The sequence below is a fragment of the Cololabis saira genome, chromosome 8, assembly GCF_033807715.1.
Source record: "Cololabis saira isolate AMF1-May2022 chromosome 8, fColSai1.1, whole genome shotgun sequence".
In the NCBI taxonomy this organism is placed as follows: domain Eukaryota; kingdom Metazoa; phylum Chordata; class Actinopteri; order Beloniformes; family Belonidae; genus Cololabis; species Cololabis saira.
Window position 1 is genome coordinate 7534939 of NC_084594.1, and position 19868 is coordinate 7554806.

The 19868-nt window shown below is 38.8% G+C and overlaps 1 protein-coding gene across 2 annotated transcripts in view; it reads left to right on the forward strand.

Moving 5' to 3' along the window:
• The window catches only part of LOC133448271 (rho guanine nucleotide exchange factor 3-like), a 57133-nt gene that overhangs the window by 11328 nt on the left and 25937 nt on the right, over positions 1-19868 (forward strand). Inside the window, exons 2-3 of one of the 2 annotated variants that reach the window (XM_061726647.1) lie at positions 2644-2710; positions 14694-14756. In XM_061726647.1, coding sequence (XP_061582631.1) covers positions 2644-2710; positions 14694-14756 — 130 coding nt within the window. Of the gene's footprint in view, positions 1-2643; positions 2711-11797; positions 12100-14693; positions 14757-19868 lie in introns of those variants that run through there. The other variant, XM_061726648.1, reaches the window with a different exon arrangement.

Here is a 19868-nt window from a genome sequence, read left to right on the forward strand (position 1 = left end):
TCAGTTTTTGCAGTGTAAGGACTTTTCCTCCGGGAGGTTGTTGCAGCTGATCTGTGGGTCCTGTCAGTGCACGAGAGACCAGATCAGATCAGCAGAGACCCCCAGAGACCATGGTCTCGGACCGGTGGAGAACTAGCTGCAGGAAACGCTTCTCTCGTCACATCCGAGGCGGTTTATCGGAAATCTGGCTCGAGGTTTGGGCTCAGTCCTGCAGAGGAGCCTCAAACATGTAACTGCGACGCACAAAAAACCAGGCTGGAGAAATAAAAGGGGTTTATTAGATCCAGATTTCAAGTAGGATGGATGAAATCCTATTTTTATATCACCGTTGGCTCATTTTGTGTCGATATTGAGATGTGTTTAGTTCCTCAGAGGAAACGTTGCCAACTAATCTATAGAAATATAAATGGATTTAATTTATCTCTCAGGAGCAGATGTTTTTTATACCTCTGGTGAGGAACCAAAGACCATTTTTAAAGGTAGGATAAGCCATTTTTGGATGTTAGTCACTTGAACTTGAAAACACCTAATTTGGTGGAAAAAAGCAGTTAAATGTCACTCAAACCTTTCTTGTCTCGGACATCAGCAGATGTGACGTAATCAGAAACCAGAACGCTGCATTGGTCCCTTGAAGGGCGATTTCTGTGCAGCAGCTCGGTTTCACACATTCACAGATGTACTGAAGTCTTCCTCCTCCGTTCACGCACGTCCGCAGGGTAAATGCCAAAGTCGTGTCACGTGAGATCAGTAAGAGATTAAAAGAGGTTAAAAGTCTGTAGTTGGTCATGTGACCTTTGTCTTTGGTTGACTTTTTCCCAACAACAGCGGTTTCTCCAAGACGAAAGATGTTTCCATCTATATTTCTCAAAGTTGAGTTCTTCTTCTTCTTCGTTTTTTTGAAGAGAAGTCTCACAAGACTATGTTTCACGAGAATTGTGTTTATTTTTTTTCTTTCTTCTTGGCAACACTTTTACTCGCAAGATGTGCAGCCTCGTGGATGGGAGCAGATATTTACTTCATATTATAACGAGAGGTTTAAGAGCAGAGACTGTATAGAATGACTTACCCTGCCTTTAAGTTTGGCGTGAGAGTTCATGACGCCATGCTGAGGCGTCTGCTGAGAAGCACTGATCCGTCACACCGGTCCAGCGGGACTATTAAACTGAGAAACAAAAAGCGTGTCTCTTTCTCTTTCTCATTTACTTCAGCTATTAAATTATAACTTTTTTTTTCATAAAAATAATTAAACAAAAATAAATAAATAATAATAAGAAAGAAAGAAAAATAAATACAAATAAATAAAAAAATATAACAACACACCCCTCTCCCCTTCCCTCCCTCATATGGTCAGTACATTACATCATTCAAAATCATTTAGCTTCTTTTCACATATGCATATCAATAGTGGAGCAAATGAATAAAGTAAATAATCAAGTCCTGAAAAAACAAACTCTTTAATGCAGTAGATGATTCAGATCATTAGCTAGTCCAATAAAGGCAAAAATCCAGAAAGGGTCCCCAAATAAGGTCAAAGCCTCTAGGTTTTTTTCTATCAGAATAAAGTATTTTTTCTGGAGTGCTATATGATGCAAGTTCATTGATCCACTGTCTGGGTGCTGGGGGTTTTTCTGATTTCCAGTTTTTTTAAATAAAATTTTTTGCCGCAGTGCCTGCAAGCAGAATGAAGTACTTTTTAGGATAAGTCATATTTAGTGAACTGATATCTCCCAGTATCCAGACTTTAGGATCAAGAATATAGGATTTTAAAATGTCAGAGATTATTTTGACAACGTATTTCCAGAAAGCATCTATAATCGGACAGTCATATGAGCATATGGAGTAGATTTCCAGTGTTTATTTTACATATTTGGCACATATAATAATATAGCATATAAGTTATAACTTGATAAAGTTCAGGGAGTTGGGGGTGGCGGTACTTTGGGTGGAAGATTTTGGGTGTTTTCACTACACCGGAGCTGTTTTTAACATTTGCCCCGGGCTCAGAGAGGTGAGGGTGTACCGACCCGGTCAGACCAGCCAGTGGAGCTCTTCTCAAACCCAAACCCAAACTCAAACCCAAACCTCAGAGACTCTGCAGCCGGAGGCTCTTTCACCCTGGGTTTGGCCTCACAGGCTGCCCACACGCCCTCCCACCCCCCCTTCTGATCAGAAACATTACACCTTAGTATGTTTTCCTGTGGCTCTGCAGTAAAATATTTTACTTACATTTGACTCACTTTTACTCTAAATATATTGTTTTTGTTTTCTTATGGTTCAACAGTATCTCCAAAAAGATGATTAGAAGAAAACATGAAGGGTTGAGTGAAATTATCAGGGTGGGTGTGTTATTTAAAAAAAAAAAAAAAGTAAATCAGAGAGTTGAGTTTTTCACCTTTGTCAAGCTCGTGTGCTCAATATGTCCTGATGAAGTGATCAATACTGATGATTTAATAGTGAGAGAAGTATAGAAAATCATGTAAAGTGTGACAAGGCTGCACAGGAAGTTTAACGTTTCCTTTCTTGCTGTACAAGTCCATCCAGGATGATCGTTACCCATGTAATTAATTATTTTTCTATCTTTTCCCCGTTTTTCTTGCCCTCCCCTTTCCTTTTTCCATCTTATTTCTCTTTTTCCCCCCTCAGGTCGAAGTTGCAGAAGAAACCGTCTTCCTTCTCTCTCCTGTCCCCCGACACCTGGTCGCTCAGAGGGGTAAGAACGAATCCTCCGATAGATACGTGATCAATCATGTGAAGGGAGACGGTTCTGTCACGAGGCTTTAATCACACCTGGCATAAGAATAAAAAGTAAAGAACAAAGGGATCACAGAGGACTGACGGTGGTTGTGGTGATATTTAAGCAAGGGCGTGTATTTGCATGTGTGCATCCCCAACAGAGTTGTCCAAAGTCTGCCGTCCTGCATGTTTTAGATGTTTCCCTGCATCAACACACTGGTTTCCACTTAAAGCAGCACTATGTAACTTTTCTACCTTAATATAATATTTCCAAAGTCATTGTGATGGTACATCAACTTCCAACAGGTTTAATGAACCTCTGTCATGGTCTGAGGGGTCTGTATTCACTGGCACTATGTAACTTTGAGGAGCATGGTAGGAACCCTGCCACACTAAAAAATTACACATTTTTACGGCTTTGACTGCTTTATGGCATACGTCACTTCCCCCTCCTTCCCGATTCGTAGTCGAGACGAAGCGGGGCGTCAAGCGCAGAGCTCAGCAGAAGCTGGTGTCGAGCTAAACGCGGAGTTGTTATCATGGCCGAAGCAGCGAAAAAAACGAAAAAAAAAAAAAGTTTTAACGGAGAAGGCGAAAAAAAGAAAGCGGGAGAGTAACAAGCTAAATGCCCGGACAAGAATAAACATTGGTCCGGCGTTCACTCGCTGGCGTGAGCTGAAAGACGAGGAGGGATGTCCGACCGATGGGGATTTATGGGGATAAAACAAGAGACAGAATTGTTATGATACAAATGTAAATGTAGAGTTCTATGTTCAATAAGAATCAAAATTAGAATGTTTTCACATTCGTCTTGGGTTTTGGTAATTCTAGAATTACTAACAATATCAACAACAGACACAGAATAATAATAGTGATCATAAAATTGTGTAATTGGCAATTAGGAAGCTTTATAAAATAATAATACAATTGAATAGAATTACAGCACTAGAGGAAAGAATGCAATGCAAAGAAAATGTATAGAACATTTCTACCATTTTTCCTGAGAACTGTAAAATTGTGCAGGGCTGATCTGGAAAACATTCAGTTATTCACAGGTTATAAAGTCCCTCTAAAAAACGTGACAGGAAAAAGGTGCAGTAGAACAAAACCAGACCGTCTATTGTAATTTGGGGCGCATTATCTCGCTGAAACAGGACTAATAAAACCAAGTTGAACTTAGTGATTTTCAACATCGTCATATTATATTGTTTAGCCAAAAATAGATACATTACCTCTTCGCTATCCATCCTGCAAACGACCGCTGAAAACAGAAAAGTAGTTTTGAAAGTCTGTCCCGTCTTATTTCATTATCAAAACAAATGCAGCGACGGGGACAGGAGTTTTCCGGCAGTACGCGCTGGTGCTCATGGGAAACGTAGTGTTCTTTCTGGTAAAGCACTACCGCTTTTGTCCAAAGGAGGCGCCAAACTCTACAAAAGCTGAAAGTTACATTGTGCTGCTTTAATAGATCATCAACACTCTGTTCAATTGTGTTAATGATACAATCGTTTGTATTGGGATTGAGGAGGGAACTAAAACCTGCAGGACACCAGCCCTCGAGGACACATGACATCATAAAGGGATCTCCTTTATCATGTTATAAGGGATTAACGTTAAACTAGTTAACATTAAGGCAAGTTGCCTTCAGGTTGACGTTACTGAGCAATAAAAACAAGCACAACCCGATTCAGAGACAATTTTCATCCTCCAGCTGTAACAAAACTTGAATCTACTCAAAAAACAAACTTTAAACTGATATAAAGGATTGTTTGCATGTGTAGGCCATGTTTAATTATTTATTGGTTTGTTTATTTAGTTTTGTGTGTATATGTTTTATATTTTATAGTTTGTTTTTTAGCACTGACTGATGGCACTTTAAATTTTGTTGTTATATAACAATGACTAACAAAGATCTAATCTAATTATTCCAATTATGAATATAACAATGTTAAAGGATGAATTATGTCACGTTAACTAAAAATGATGACTGACGGATCAGGAAGATGGTATCAGGTCGGTGCCATCAGAAGGAAAAGTTCCTGTTTTTCTGCTGGCTCATCATTTTCTTGGAAATGACTGCAGTTTTTCCAACAGTTTTAACAGAAGTCGCCTCCTGAGGGACTGGAGAGCCCCGTTTCCACTGAGCGGTTCAGTCTGGTCTAGTACAGCTCAGTACGGTCTAGAATGGTCCAGCCGATTTTAGGTGATCTGGTGCGTCCGAAATGCCATACTAAAAAGTATATACTAAAAAGTATACTTAAATTCGGCACACTTTTGAGTAAATATCAGTAGTGTGCATTAATTCGGACGTACTATTAAGAGCGCACACGGCACTTCCTGCCGTAGGGAGGGGGGAGTTGTTACCATGGTAACCTGTCACAGCAGCAGTAGCAGCGCTCCGCTCTTTCCCGTTTATTCTGGCCGAAACAAGACCACATTATATAATATTATTAAATATGAATATTATAATATTAATATTATATAATAATATTATTATACTTAATATTATACTTATGACATTATACGTATCACTTAGCAACCAAAAGACGCTTCATTGCATTGTGGGAAGTGTCTGCTGGGCTAGTGTCCATCAATCCACACTCAAAAAATTCTCCGAAATGAGTATGGATAGAGCATACTATTGAGTACGTTCTAATGTTTCGGACACACTAAAAAATCTCCCATACTCATTTTGCATACTCATTAGGGTGGAAGTATGCAATTTCGGACGCAGCCATCGCTTCCAAAACGTGGTGCAGGCCAAATGTCGAGTGTGGCGTCATCATAGTGCGACGACAACAAAAGCAAAACTACAATAGAGACAATGGAGGTCAACAACTCCAGCAGCTCGTTTTTGTCATGGGTGGTGACGTTTTCTATCGATTTTATTTTTTTAGATTAATCTTATGATGATTTTTTTCCCACTTTTTGATACAGAAACCAAGGCAAAAGTGTATCATGGCATCATTTGGTTTATTCAGAATAATCTCCAAAAGTCTATAATACCTAATTCAAAGTGCAAACACTGTTTAAGAGGTCACTTTTCTGTAAAAGTCTGTAATTCTGACACAAATTCTGCCCAAAGTCGTAAGTCTAAATGGTTTTCCATCACAAGCGTTGAATACGTTACTTTTTTAATCCTAAATCCTTTTACTAGCTGACGGAACATAAAGGGATGAATATTTGCCAGCTGTTATATTGACAGGCGACACAAACATGACATTAGTAGTTCAATATTGTTTAGTTTTAAGGGTTCAAAAAGAATTATCAAGCCACGACTTACGAGTGAAAACTATAAAATAACAAACTACATCTAGTGTATTTACTTTCACTTAATAATGAGGTAAATACTTGTATTGTAGTGTCTCACTCTAAGGTTTGAGGACCGCAGTATGTTTTCTTTTTTAGATGTTGCTGTGATGCGCTAGAGCAACACTTTGTTGGGTTTCTCCCTGAAAAAGTTCCAAACTTGATGCTCGAATCTAGTTTTAAGAGGTAAAAGTTTAATTTGAGGAATATATTGCTAATTATACTATACTTGGTTTTGTCAGGGTGTTGTGTGTGTTGATCGGCGATGAACCAATTGTGATACCGCATGTGACCAGCAGGGGGAACTACTGAGTGAATCAGAATCAGAAATCGCTTTATTTCACTAAATGTAAAATGTACACAGGAATTTAACCCGGTAAAAACAGAACCACTGAACAATAAAATAACAAATTAGATATGAAAATAGAAAAATAATATAATAATTAAGTAAAAAATATATAATATGTATTTAATATGTACAATGACCAGAAAAATTTAAAGGATGGCAGGAATGAAAAATGAAGTAAAGTTTTCTTTAAGTGTCTTTTAGAAGTTGGGAGACAGGAGATGAACAAGAGCAGCTACAGGTGAGGGTTTGCTAGATGATGTTCGTTCGTACATTTTAAGTTTGAGAACGAGCTCATTATGGATTAAAACCAAGTCTCATCTTTTAAGACTCAAACAACACGTTGTGTAAATGCAACATGCAACGCATCGATGTGTTGTTCTAGGGTTGACCTCTAATCATTGGCTGGTATTAGAAGGTATTTTCAGATTTACTGCATGATAATGGTACATGCAATGCTGATAAACTCCAGTATTCTATTATTATTATTATTATTATTATTATTATTGCCTTTATTTAAGCAGGTCGGTGCCGTTGGGATACAACAACCTCTTTTCCGAGGGAAGCCTCATAGCTCAACAGTTTCAACAATTTCAAAACACACAGGAATCCCAAAGCTGTACAGATATAAAATAATTTACAGAATAAAAGCAACAAGACTACGGCTCCGGATTCACATCAAAACAAGAACAAGTGCGGTATCAAACTGCTCCGATTTCTCTCACGCGGGTTTTTAGAGATACAAGGTTGATGCGCCTCCTTCAACTCCAGTTAGAAGTTAAATTAGTCCCGAAGGCCGAGCTTCACCTCTGAGTACAGTCACCGCTTTTTCTTTGCATCAATGTTGTATAAAACCTCAGCGTTCATGTGCTTAGTGCACAACTTGATGATGCAGATTCTCAGTCACACGCAGTACCCGAGTTGTAAAAAAAAATCAGGGGGGATGGTGGATTTTATCATATGGGTACAGATAATTTGTGCTGATCACAAATAATATAATATATTACAAATAACACCTGCAGAAATACTGAAGGAATGACATAGCAGCAGTTAAATGCAGCCTTCTGTAAGCTTTAAATATCCACTGTTCTTACATCAAATACATCAAAACACAAAAATAAAGAACAGTTTTCTGAACTTATCAATATGACTCTGTCCTTCACAGGATAAGTAAAATGGATCACTGCAAAAACTCAAAATAAGAATATTTGTCCCATTTCTAGTTAAAGGAGCATGAGGCTCCTTTTAAGAAATGAGACTCATTAGCGCCACCCTTCGCCACGACGGCCGTTGGGGGTACTGCAGCCAACAGTGAAGCCGGTGTGAGTACCAGATTGTATCGGGCTGCAATATTTTCCCCGGAAGTGTGCATTTTTTCCCCGCGATGGTATTTTAGTCAGAAGCAGCAGATCATAGTGGAGGTAAAAGGGAGAAGAAACATATACAAGGAATTATCAGAATTATCAGTGATCTTACTGACATAGGCTAAAAAAAATATTAGAGTTAAAATATTTATTAGGGACTATTTTCATTAGACAATTGGAGATTCATCAGTGAGCTGAGAACAATAATAGCCTACTATATACAGTATAGGGTAAACAATCGTTTGCTTGCTGCATAGCAGTAAGCAGTTAAATATTTTGATCTTAATAGACATTTTAAATTATCGATTTGCTTTATTACATTTATTAATCATCAGTTTTCACAAGACGGAACGTCATCACGTACGGTCAAAAGCCAATCACAAGACGGAACGTCATCACGTACGGGGAGCCGGGAAAAAAAAGCAGGTGGGAAAAAAAAGCACCGACACCGGCACGGAAGAACGCACATGCAGCGTCATTTGACGTCACATCCGCAGGCAGGGCCGTTCCTGACCCATTTGGCACCCTAGGCAAAATATTTGCTGGCGCCCCCCCACCCCGTTCCCGTCCTGTCCCGTCCCATCCACTACCACCACACACACACACACACACACACACACACACACACACACACACACAAACGGAATGGCAATTTCTTTAGGATGTATTAAATAATGAAATATATAATATGTAATAAATAAGTAATACAACAACTCAGAGCAGCAATTAAATGAAGAAACAAGTGCAAACACAAACTAAATTTCAAATAGTAAAATAGGTCAAGTAAAAGGCATTGCACACAAATAATAACAACTACTACCAATAATAACTATATATAAAATACCCTGTAAAAACCTCAATTTAGCCCACAACATCTTACAATAACAATTTTAACAACAATAACAACAGCATTATAGCCATTGACCGGCTAACATGTTAGCATCGCTCCCATTTTCCCAACAATTATCTAGATTTTCAGCAGACAATCAGAAGTAAGTTTAACAATAAAACGTGAGGATTACTTAAATGCACATGATTGTCAAGGTCAGGGGCGGAGCAGGGGTCCCAGCCTAGGGGGGGCGAAGCATTCTAGATGGGCCCTTGTGGCCTAAACATCTCCGTTAAAACATAATCACTAAAAAAATGCCACAGATCAGCGTCTCTGACACAACCACAGCAGCAGGCGACACGGTCAGAACTATTCAAATGAGGTTTCAGCACCATGGATTTACCAGTCATTATGTCAAACCTAACTATAACCCTAATGCAGACTTTAAAATATAAGTATCAAACTGGAGATAAAAATCAAATGACATCCAGTGATGTCTATGGAAGCTCATTTCCGCCAGTAAAAGAAAAAAATAAGATGAAATCTTAGCCTTAAAAATAAAAATATCCCCACGGTAAGTCATAATTATGACATAAAGTCATAATTTCAACTTTCTATCTCATAATTTCGAGTTTCTATCTCATAATTATGACTTTCTATCTCATAATTTCGACTTTCTATCTCATAATTTTGACTTTCTATCTCATAATTATGACTTTCTATCTCATAATTTCCAATTTCTATCTCATAATTATGACTTTCTATCTCATAATTATGACATTCTATCTCATAATTTTGACTTTCTATCTCATAATTATGACTTATCGTGGGGATATTTTTATTTTTAAGGCTAAGTTTTCATCTTAGCCATAGATGTCGGATTCATTGAGTAGATCAATTCAGACACAGTTTACAATGTGCAACGACATGTAGGCTATTTAACACAATCAGCGTCATGACAATGTTATCAGAAATAATTAATATTATGACAGCTTAGAGCTTACCAATGATGGTTTCATCCAGGGGTGAGCAGAAAACCACAACAAAACATATTTCCATCCACATCAAAACATATTTCCTGCAGATTTATGGTTCTGCGTTACAGCAACGCAGAGCGTAGTGGGTGGGGGAGGGGGCGCCGCACGCGAGTGTGTTGAGGTGAGGGACCGCAGCAAAATTAATTGTGGCTGCCAGAGAGGCAAAAGGACGCAGCCAGGCAGAAATTAAAATTAGAAAAACGATTTCATTATTATTTAAAGACTTTTGGCTATATATGTACTGTTGTTGTATTCATTTCTAATTTTTCAAATGTTTATTAAAAAAAAAAAAAAAAAAAAAAAAAAAACAGCTGGTTGCATGGCGCCCCCTGGCATGCTGGCGCCCCTAGCATTTGCCTAACCTGCCCTATGGGCGGCACGGCCCTGTCCGCAGGACAGCGTGGGAAATTCCGGTCACAATTGCAGCACATTTTGCAGCACACAGCCTGTTCAAGGCAACGGAGAGATACACTAGAGGATCATTCTTTTTGGTTTGGAACGCTTCATCTGACATTATTACTAGAAAACTTAAAACGTATATGAATTTTTTTCATAAATCCTGCCTCAATCATGCCTCATGCTCCTTAAAATGTCTCATTTTAGTAAAAAAATCTTATTACACTTAAAACAAGACTCATCACTGGAAAAAACAACAATTTTCATCTGTTTCAACTAGATTTTCACTTGAAATGAGTAGAAAAATCTGCCAGTGGGACAAGATTTATCTTCTCATTCCAATCAAAGAATCTTGTTCCACTGGCAGATTTTTTATTTCAAGTGAAAATCTACTTGAAACAGGTGAAAATTGTCAAGTTATTTTTCTGGTGATGACTCTAAATGTTGAAATAGCAGTAAAACCACATTCATTGATGAAATGACATAAGGGATGGAAAGGGGGGATGGCAGTTTTACAGGGGGAATGATTTTGACCGTTTTTATTTGAGAGGGGGATGCCGTCCCCCCTCATCCCCCCTCAACTCCAGTACTGGTCACATGTCTCATTGTCGTCCCAAAAACCTTCGGGGTTGTTGGAGGGTTTCTCTCATCCAGAAAGCTTCTGCAGAAGCTGGCGGGGAGTTTCACGTTCACGAGCCGTCGTAAGTCTGAATGGTTGAAGTCTGGGCGGGTCGCCGGGTCGTATGTGACTCCTGCTTCAGCTTCCTTCTATTCAAGCTTTTCTACTCCTGGGGAGTTATTTTGGGAGTTTATATGAAGCGGCTCAGAGGATCAAACTGTGACTCGTCTGTTAGTTTTAAACCTCAGCTACTGATTAAAAATAAAAACGGCTCCCATTCGTCAGCATATTTAGAGGTGGAAGCAACTATTGTCTGTCAATGATATACAAGGATGGAGAGAAAGATAAATAGGAGATAAACATAAACTTTTTACCACCATCCTCGCGATCTTTAAAGAAATAGTTTTTGTTATATGCCACTGTTTTAGTTTTCATAGTTTTTAATGTTTGTGTTAACTTTGACCTTTAATTAAGTTATTTTATTTCTTTCATTCACGGCATTTTTTAATCAAATTATGCTTTTATACATTTAGCGACATCGATTGATCGATTTCATAGATATAAATGTTTTATAACATTTGACATTATTGTCCTTATTATTAATTATTACAAGTTATAGTTGTATTTTACAATAGTGACATTTACTTTGAAGCTCTTCTGTCCAAACTAACTTTATTGTACTGCAACTATAACGTATAACGAAGGATTTAAACGGTTAAATAACAGTTTAATTCAGTTTTCTAAATGCTAACTGGGTTGTGTAACATATTGTGCTTTCTTTTTTTTTTTTAAATCTAAAAGATTAGAATTTCCTTTTTATCTCGTTAAATATGCCGACAATTACTGAAGTATTGTAGTTTTTCTCTGCATGACCTTTTATAAGACAGATTTATTCCTCTTCTGGTGTCTCAGTGTCTCCTTTAGCTCCTAATTATAGACACTTGTTTGCCCCGACGTCCGTCACTTCCTGTTTGTCCAGTTGAACTGAGTGGACACACACACACACACACACACACACACTCACACACACACACACACACACATTGTGAAGGGTTCCTGTTCCTGCGAGTCTGTGGATCCACTCAGGGAGGTGCTGAAGTTGAGGAGGAGAGGGAGCTGAGAGCGGACGGCGAGCCAGGACAAGGTTGGAAGGAAAACCGGAGGAGAAAACCAGGAGAGCAAAGTTAAAACGACGCAGACGAGCTGCAACACAATGTGACTGTGAAGGAGGTGGAAGGAGTAAACGAGAGCTTCTTGCAAGAGTTTGCTTGCATATATGTAGGAGAAGTGAAAGGGGACCAAATGTGACTTTGGGGCAAGAAGCAGGTGGAGGACGAGGAGAAAAGGAACAAAGAAGAAGAAGGAAAAAGAAGAAGAAGAAGTGGAGGGAGAGTAAAGACCTGAAGTGTGTTTGAGGAGCAGATCCGATCCAGATGATGGGCTGCTGTCTGTTTGTGTACTACCGGGTGAGTTGGCTCTCCTCTGCACCTCCAGGCGGCATTTCAGCTTTAATCAGAGTCACATTCACTTCAATAAATTCCCGAAGCGTCACGTTTTCACTTCCACGTTCCTCTCACAGTTACCCAAGTCACCGAACCTAATCGCAAAATTGAGTTACTTTTACTTAAGGTGCCTAATTGCATTTTCTGCTGCTCCGCTGCGTTTTCTGCTCTTCAGGTCTGTTTTCTTTTTACTTTTCTGTTTTTTCTCTTCAAGTTTAAGATGTCACACTCGAGGCAAACACTTGTTGGAAAGAAATGGTACCAAAATCTGGGATGAAAATAAGGTTTCGAGGATTTGCAGTCACCCAAAAGTCACATAAAACAACAACAAAAGAGATCAAATCCATTGAAACATGTACAGACGCCCACCATTCACCAGTTCTGTACAATATTATAAGACCTGCCTCATAAATTGTAACATTTTACTTTTGAATAATGTTTTTTTTTTCCAAGTTTATGCAAGAACATGATGTGCTTTAACCACCGCGGGTGAGTGGGTTGGGCATCGTCTCCCTGCTTGAGCAGAAAAGAACAGAGGACTTGATGGACAATAGAGCACTTTGATGCAACTCCTCCTCCTCCTCTTCCTTTCCTCCTCCTCCTCCTCCTCCGGTCGACAAGCATCCTTGTTCCCGACCTCGTTGTTCCACCAACAACTGAAGAAATCCCATTTCTTTTGGATCTGCAGCACATCTGAACCTGCTTCCTTTGCAAAATGTTTATTCCATCCCTCAGAGAGGAAACAAATGTCCAAAGCTCTTCACCTTGACGCCTAATATTTACTCTCCAGGCACATTTAGAGGAAAATAAAGCAACTTTTATCAGTTTCAGATTATGTCAGAGAAGATTGTGGAGTGATTTTTGGAGGACAGAATTCCCAGGAGTTGAAAGAAACGCAGCGTTATTATTAGTTGCACCAGCGGGACCTGATGTTGGGAGGACGTAGACTGACCTTATAAGGCCTGGAGGACCCGGGTCCTCCGGTCCTCTGGTCTCTATAACGTCTCCGACTTAAAGGTGAAGTCTGCCAAGTTGTGTAACGTCCGGACGACGACGACGACAACAAAGTCCTGGCGCGATACTGAACAAACAGCAGGCTTCCTGCTATTGTGGCGCCGTGCAACACGGATCCCAACATCCTTTTTCTTGTCCTTTATTTTTTGTTCTCCTCTCATTTAATCAAATCAAGAGTTTTTTTGTTGTTTGATTTCTGTTTTTTTTTTCGTTGTCACAGCAACAGACAAAAAAAAACCAGTCATGTTCATTCTCACATCGCTGCGACTGCGAGGCTTGACTGGTGGATAAATAGTTGTTGCCACGGTTACCAGAAGGGTTACCTGGTATAAACAGGCTCATCAGCCAAAAGGGAAATCTTGGGGATCTGAGTCACCGCTGATTGTTGCCTTGTGCTCGGAAAGACGAGCTTATTTCTTGTCAAATGTCCTGGGTCTTGACTTTAAGGGTCGGATGTTGAATCTGAAGCCTGAGTGAAATCTTGTTTAATTCATGAGCTCCAGAGTTCAGAAAGCTCTCCAGGTTAAAACAACTGCACTAAGTATGTAAAAACTCACTTCTAACAAAGAAAGGAAATAAGAGCCCTGTTTGAAGAAAATTAGAAGACTACTTTGCTTGTTTTTCTTAATTTCTTGTCAATAACATGTTTTCATACCCCTTTTGCAAAGATATTTTTGCTTAAAGTTAGACAATTTTGACAAGATTTATGAACTTCAGTCTTATTTTTAACAGAGGTGTCTTCAGTATTCACATTCATTACTCAGGTAGAAGTATAGATACTAGAGTTTAAAAATACTCCTGTAGAAGTTGAAGTATCAACTCAAGTTTTTTACTCAAGTAAAAGTATAAAAGTACTGGTTTCAAAACTACTTGAAAATGAATGAAGCCATTGAAAATGAATGCATCTTAGTATAATGCAAATATATTAAAGAACCATATATGTGTACTATTGAGCATTAACATGTGTTTCAGAGAGCAGGAGATATGATGACTAGTTGCCTATAAGTATTGTAATGGTGCAAAAAGTCAAACTTCAGAGGCATGTTATCATTTATCCTAACCTTTATTGGAATGTACATCCAAGTTTAGTTGCAGGAATCTGAGGGAACGGATGTAAGAACAAAACTGGACAAGAACATCTGAAACAACCACAACCAAATTCACTCTATCTGGATGGAGCAATTTAACTGGATAGTTTTTTTTAAAGGCCGAAATGAAATAGAGTAACAAAGCTGTTTTTAAAATGTAAGGAGTAAAAAGTACAGATAATTGCGTGAAAATGTAAGGAGTAAAAGTAAAAAGTCGTCTGAAAAATAATTACTCTAGTGAAGTATAGATAACCAAAATTTCTACTTAAGTAAGGTAACAAAGTATTTGTACTTTGTTACTTGACACCTCTGATTTTTAACAGGGTTGTTTTTTGCAGTCTAATCCTTCGTGTTCAACTTCATTTGAAGTAAAAAAAAGAACATTTTTAAGGGTTTTTTAGCACTATATGTTATCCACATGGAGTTAATGTTTGCTGTTTCTGTTTGTTGTTGCAGAAAAAGAGGAAGCAGGCCAGCAGAGATGCAGACTCCCTCAGCCTCTGCAGTCTGGACATCAACGTAAGTGAAGCTCCTGTGAATTTAGTGTTTAATCCTGGCAACGTCTGCAGAGAGACGCGGGGAAACCTGTGGAGTTGAGGAGGATGAACACTTCCTGACTATTTGTGTGTGTGTGTCGGGGGGTCTCTTTCTGAAAAACAGAACAAAAATAGAAACATAGCCATAACTTTCCTGTTGTTTTCGTTCGTTCTCTCCGTGTTGATCTCCTACAAATAGGATCTGTAAAATATGACTTCTTCTCGGAAAAAGGTCACTTACAGGTCAATGTTTGTACTTTCGGTGTCCACTAGGAATACTTTAAAATGATTTAAGTGTACTTTTTCTTCATAACATGTGGAGTTACAGTTTAGTCTTAGAAATGAAGAAGAATCTGATTTAAAGGCTGAAAGGCTGCCAGGTACAAGCTCCAGTCTGATAACAGATTTACTGTGATGGTACATTATATTATACTTTATCAGCAAAGACATGAGGCAGGTTTGTCAGCAGGTGGCGTAGTTTTACCATTTAGTAGAATTTAACCTCCCAGATTTATCCTTTGTGGAGGTTTCCTCCCAGTTTCTCCTGGTTTCCTCCCACAGAACATGCACTTTAGGCTGACAAGTGAAGTTAAATCTAAATCTGGTTAATCCTATGGTGTGTCCAACTTCTTCTTTTGTTGTTGTTGTGCATATAATTTTTGATATAAGTAATAAACCTTTTTTCATGCATTTTTACAAAAACTTTATACTGAAACACCACCGAAGAAGAGCTGCCAGGGGAACTGGGATGGAGAGGATAACGTGATCTCCTTGATTCAATCATGTGTGTTAGAGATGTTAAAAGAGCACTTCACCGATTTAACACAGGATTCTTTCTTTCTCTATTTTACAAAAAACCTCACCAAAAAAACCTAGAGTAATTTAACTGGTCGCAGCTAGGGGGCCTACATTACCCACAATGCAACCCGGCTACAAGCAGATTTCCACGTTTGTGGTGGTGGAGAAAATAAAATCTAATTTCTGGGAGTTTGGGTTGGGCTTTTATTGAAAATCACATTTGTAATTCATCCTTTTAACGACTTAACGGCTAAAATTAGATTAACGAGTAAAATTACCCAGTTTATTCATAGAGATACAAACAAAGTACGTTGAAAACTGTTAATCCCTTGATGCCTTATATGAAATCTGTGAAATAATACACAGATTTATTTATTTATATATTATACAAGAAATAATGCACAGAAAATAATATTTTTTTTTAAATTTAAGGTGTTAACATTTATTGAAATAAAGAATCCTCCCAATTTTGGTTTTAAAAGTTTTGCAATTAATTTTTTTTTTGCACCTCAATGAACATTTATATTAACTATTGTATATTTTCTAGATTTTTTTTTTTTAAATTGCATCAATCTGTTTTGTTATAATTTTGATTGTGGGGGGTGCAGAGGTCTCAAAAAGGGGCGTATTGAATATTAGACAAGTTTCCATATACCTCAAATATAAAAAAATTAGGATTTTCTGTCTAATATTTCATAATTATGACCTTAAATGCTTAAAGATTAATTTAAAAACTGTCCATAATGGCATCATCCAAATACAGTACGTATAAAAATGTAGACTACCTAAGGAAAGTTATTCCAACAATAATTCTGTAATGCGCCATAATTCGTCTATATATTTCATGATGGAGCAGTTATCTATACTAAAACTATACAAAGAAATAAATACATTTAAAAACAGGTATAACAAACTTTCAGTCATCATTTACATAAAACTGTTTAAGGTACTTATTCATTTTTCAGACTTCAGATTGTAGTTGATACTGACATAACGATGGAAAACCCCTCCTGATATAAATGGAAAACTGGGAATCCTGAGTAAGCGAACTTCAAGTCCAGCTCTGCTGATCCTGGTACATTTTGAGACCCTCGGGGGCTCCTGGACCTCGTGTCGGACCCCTCCTCTCGTATTTTTAGCTTTTCTGTCCGCGGCCCGTTCCTTCCCGGGCGTTTCCCTCTCGGCTCGGCCTAACACAGGATGTCCACCCTGTTCAACACACTCCAGCGGGACAAACAGACCAAACACACCATCAGTCTTACTTTGTTCAGGCCGGCGCTGGCAGACATCGACCCTGGAATAAGTGAGGGTATATTGTTTCTGTACTGCAGCTCTGTGAATCATACGCAAACGTATTGTGTTCTTACTGCAAATCGAGGACCAGGAGACGACTTTATCTGATCTGAGTGTCAGAGGAGCCACCGCAACTCTCCTGAGCAACGTCGTCTCTGTCTGCAGCCATCAACTACTCTATCCATGTTAAACGGAGCAAAGTAGATTTAGGCCACGTTTACACATAGCCGGGTATTTACAAAAAAGGATGTAAATATCCTTGTTTACAGGAACCCGCATGAATACACTGTTAAGGTGCTATGAGCATCCAAACCTGCAGGGGGCAGTGTAACGAGAAGCGTAAAGTCATGCTAGTCAATCAGAATCCTGGAAAAAAACGTCAACAAATGACACGTGTGAAGCCTGAATAATATGGTTCTGCGTTAAATCGACGGCGTAGCCTACGTACGGTGCGCGTCGCCGTGTACCCTACGCCGTAGGCTCTGCGTTGGTGTAACGCGGAACCATAAATCAGCCTTGACTGCCAGTTACTTCCAAGACGGAACGAGTCTTTCGTTTTGAGTGACAGAGAAGTGGAGTTACTTTTAAGTGTGACTTTAGAATATAAAACAGGTAAAACACAAGAAAATATTGACGGTGGCCAAACAAATTGTAAACACAGGTCGCACAAATGATGCTGGTGACGTTTCTGTTGCATAATGTGACGTTCTGAAGGCTAAATCTCCGTTTCCCTCCGTTTACAAGCAAACGTGAAAACTTAGTTTTTGAAAATCTCCACTTTGGCCGGAGTTTTCAGAAATTATCGTTTTTGGTGACTTTGAGCTTCGTTTTCGTGTAAACGAACGGCCAAAACGCATGAAAACGCCACAGTTTTTGCTCCGTGTAAACGGGGCCTTAGTTAAGTCACCTACGATTAAATATGAAGGTATTTCACTTATATCAAACATAAAAAGGACAAAAGAAACCAGCGTGTTGGAGGTGGGAAACATCTAAGGGTCTTGAGTACCGGGACCGGGAAACACTTCTTTGGGATTACTTGTAGTTAGGGATGGGAATCGAAAATCGGTTCTTGTTCAGAACCGGTTCCCAGTGTTTCAATTCCTTGGAATCGTTTGCAAATTTTACAAACGATTCCCTTTTCCATTCCAGTCGTTCGTAAGGCAGCAGTCAACAGTAAACATGGCGCCCAAGCGATACAAACGCTCGAAAGTCTGGTTACATTTCAGTAAAAAAGATGCCAACAGGGCAACTTGCAATACTTGCCCAATGAATATTTCGTCAAAGGGAGGAAATACTACCAACATGCAAAAACATTTGTGCACACAGCAGCAATAACAATCAATGAATGTTGTTTTTTAGAACGTCAGTAATTCTCAACCCAGCAGCAGCAACATTAGCATGTCCTTGCTAATAATACTGCAGGTAACTAATTAACTGGAACACTGCCAATCATATTAGTTCATGTTGTTGTGCTTTTTTTTCTCCAAATGAGAATCAATAAGGGGATCGATAAAGAACCGAATCGTTAAGAGGAAGCAAAAATGGAATTGGAATCATAAAAATCTTATCAATTCCCATCCATACTTGTAGTTGATGCCACTTATCTACTGAGGAAATTAAAATTTGGCAATCAATCGATCAATAAATCCCACTGTAGTCACAGTTGAAAAATGACATCATCAGCCAACCTGTAAAAAAAATGAATTATAGTGCAAAGTATTTTGGTTTTCTACATTAAAAACTAAAATACATGCTGCTGTCAAACTTCTTGTTTGGTTTTATCAACTCTTAAACATGCATTCCGTTGTTAAATCAACTGATCAATTGTGAAAGCAGTTGCCACATCAATAGCTCTTTATCATGCTGAAACTCTTGATGTAAGTAAACCGGTTAAAACAGTCCTTCTGTTGTTTTAAAGTTTGTGTTTGGCTGCAAGGTAATTGGCTTTATTTATTTTATTATGGCAGCAGTTCAGTGCCAAATGTTTTGGGAATCAAAACCCGTAATCTGAGAACCAAAATGCAGAATCTGTAACCAAGAAATTATAAATCTCTCTCCGAGAGTGCAATCAGGTCTATCTCCTATCTATCTATCCTAGCTATCTCCGTTTTTTCAACCAGAGGCGGGACATGGCTGGGATCTCGTAGCTCATTGGCTACTTAATGACTCATCGTTACATAGACGGACGTTGTTAATGTCATTTACAACTTACTGTAACAACTGCATTAACAGTTTTATCATATATGATAAAGACGGGACAGATATTACGGTAACATCCTACCTCCACTTGGTGGTTCTCCAGGTAGGTAGTGTTTGGTGCTCTGGCGTTTGCTGCAAGACGCTGATAGAAACATGCTGATCTCTGCTACATGTGTGTCCCACCTCCCCCTCGTAGATTAATGCGGCGCTGATTCGACTTGTTTCACAATTACCACCTCAAAAGAGAAGATGGTTTTGGGACAGAAAATTATAACCCAGAAAGATTATTATTATTTCTTTGTGACAGGTTCTGGGTTTAGTTTCTCAGATTGTAGGTTTGATTTGCAATAATTTTGGCGTTGAATTGACAGTACATAACTGCAACTCGGATGACAAAAACCAAAAAATATTTGGCCCAATCTTGGCCCACATCTGCAGCATTATTCAGTCCAGATGCGGCTTTGACTTTCAAACTGCTGCAGCTTCCTAAACTGGCTGAATCTCCATCAAACATCCTAATTTCTTTGGTTCTTTGGACCATGTCTTGTTCCCCACAAAAGCCTCATCAAAACTGACCTGTGAAATTCGGGACACATCTGGCTCACGCCCGAACCCCAGATCTGGCCCAGTTCCACACATTCACTTCCACACACAGTCACCATACTAAACACACCGCACCCATCACTATCTCTTTGTCCTTCATGTTTTACATTTGTGACTATAAGTCCTATTTGGCAGAAACTGGAATTCATCTGTCAATCAAATGTGTTTGATTGGACGGATAAATATAGCTGGTTAAGGACCA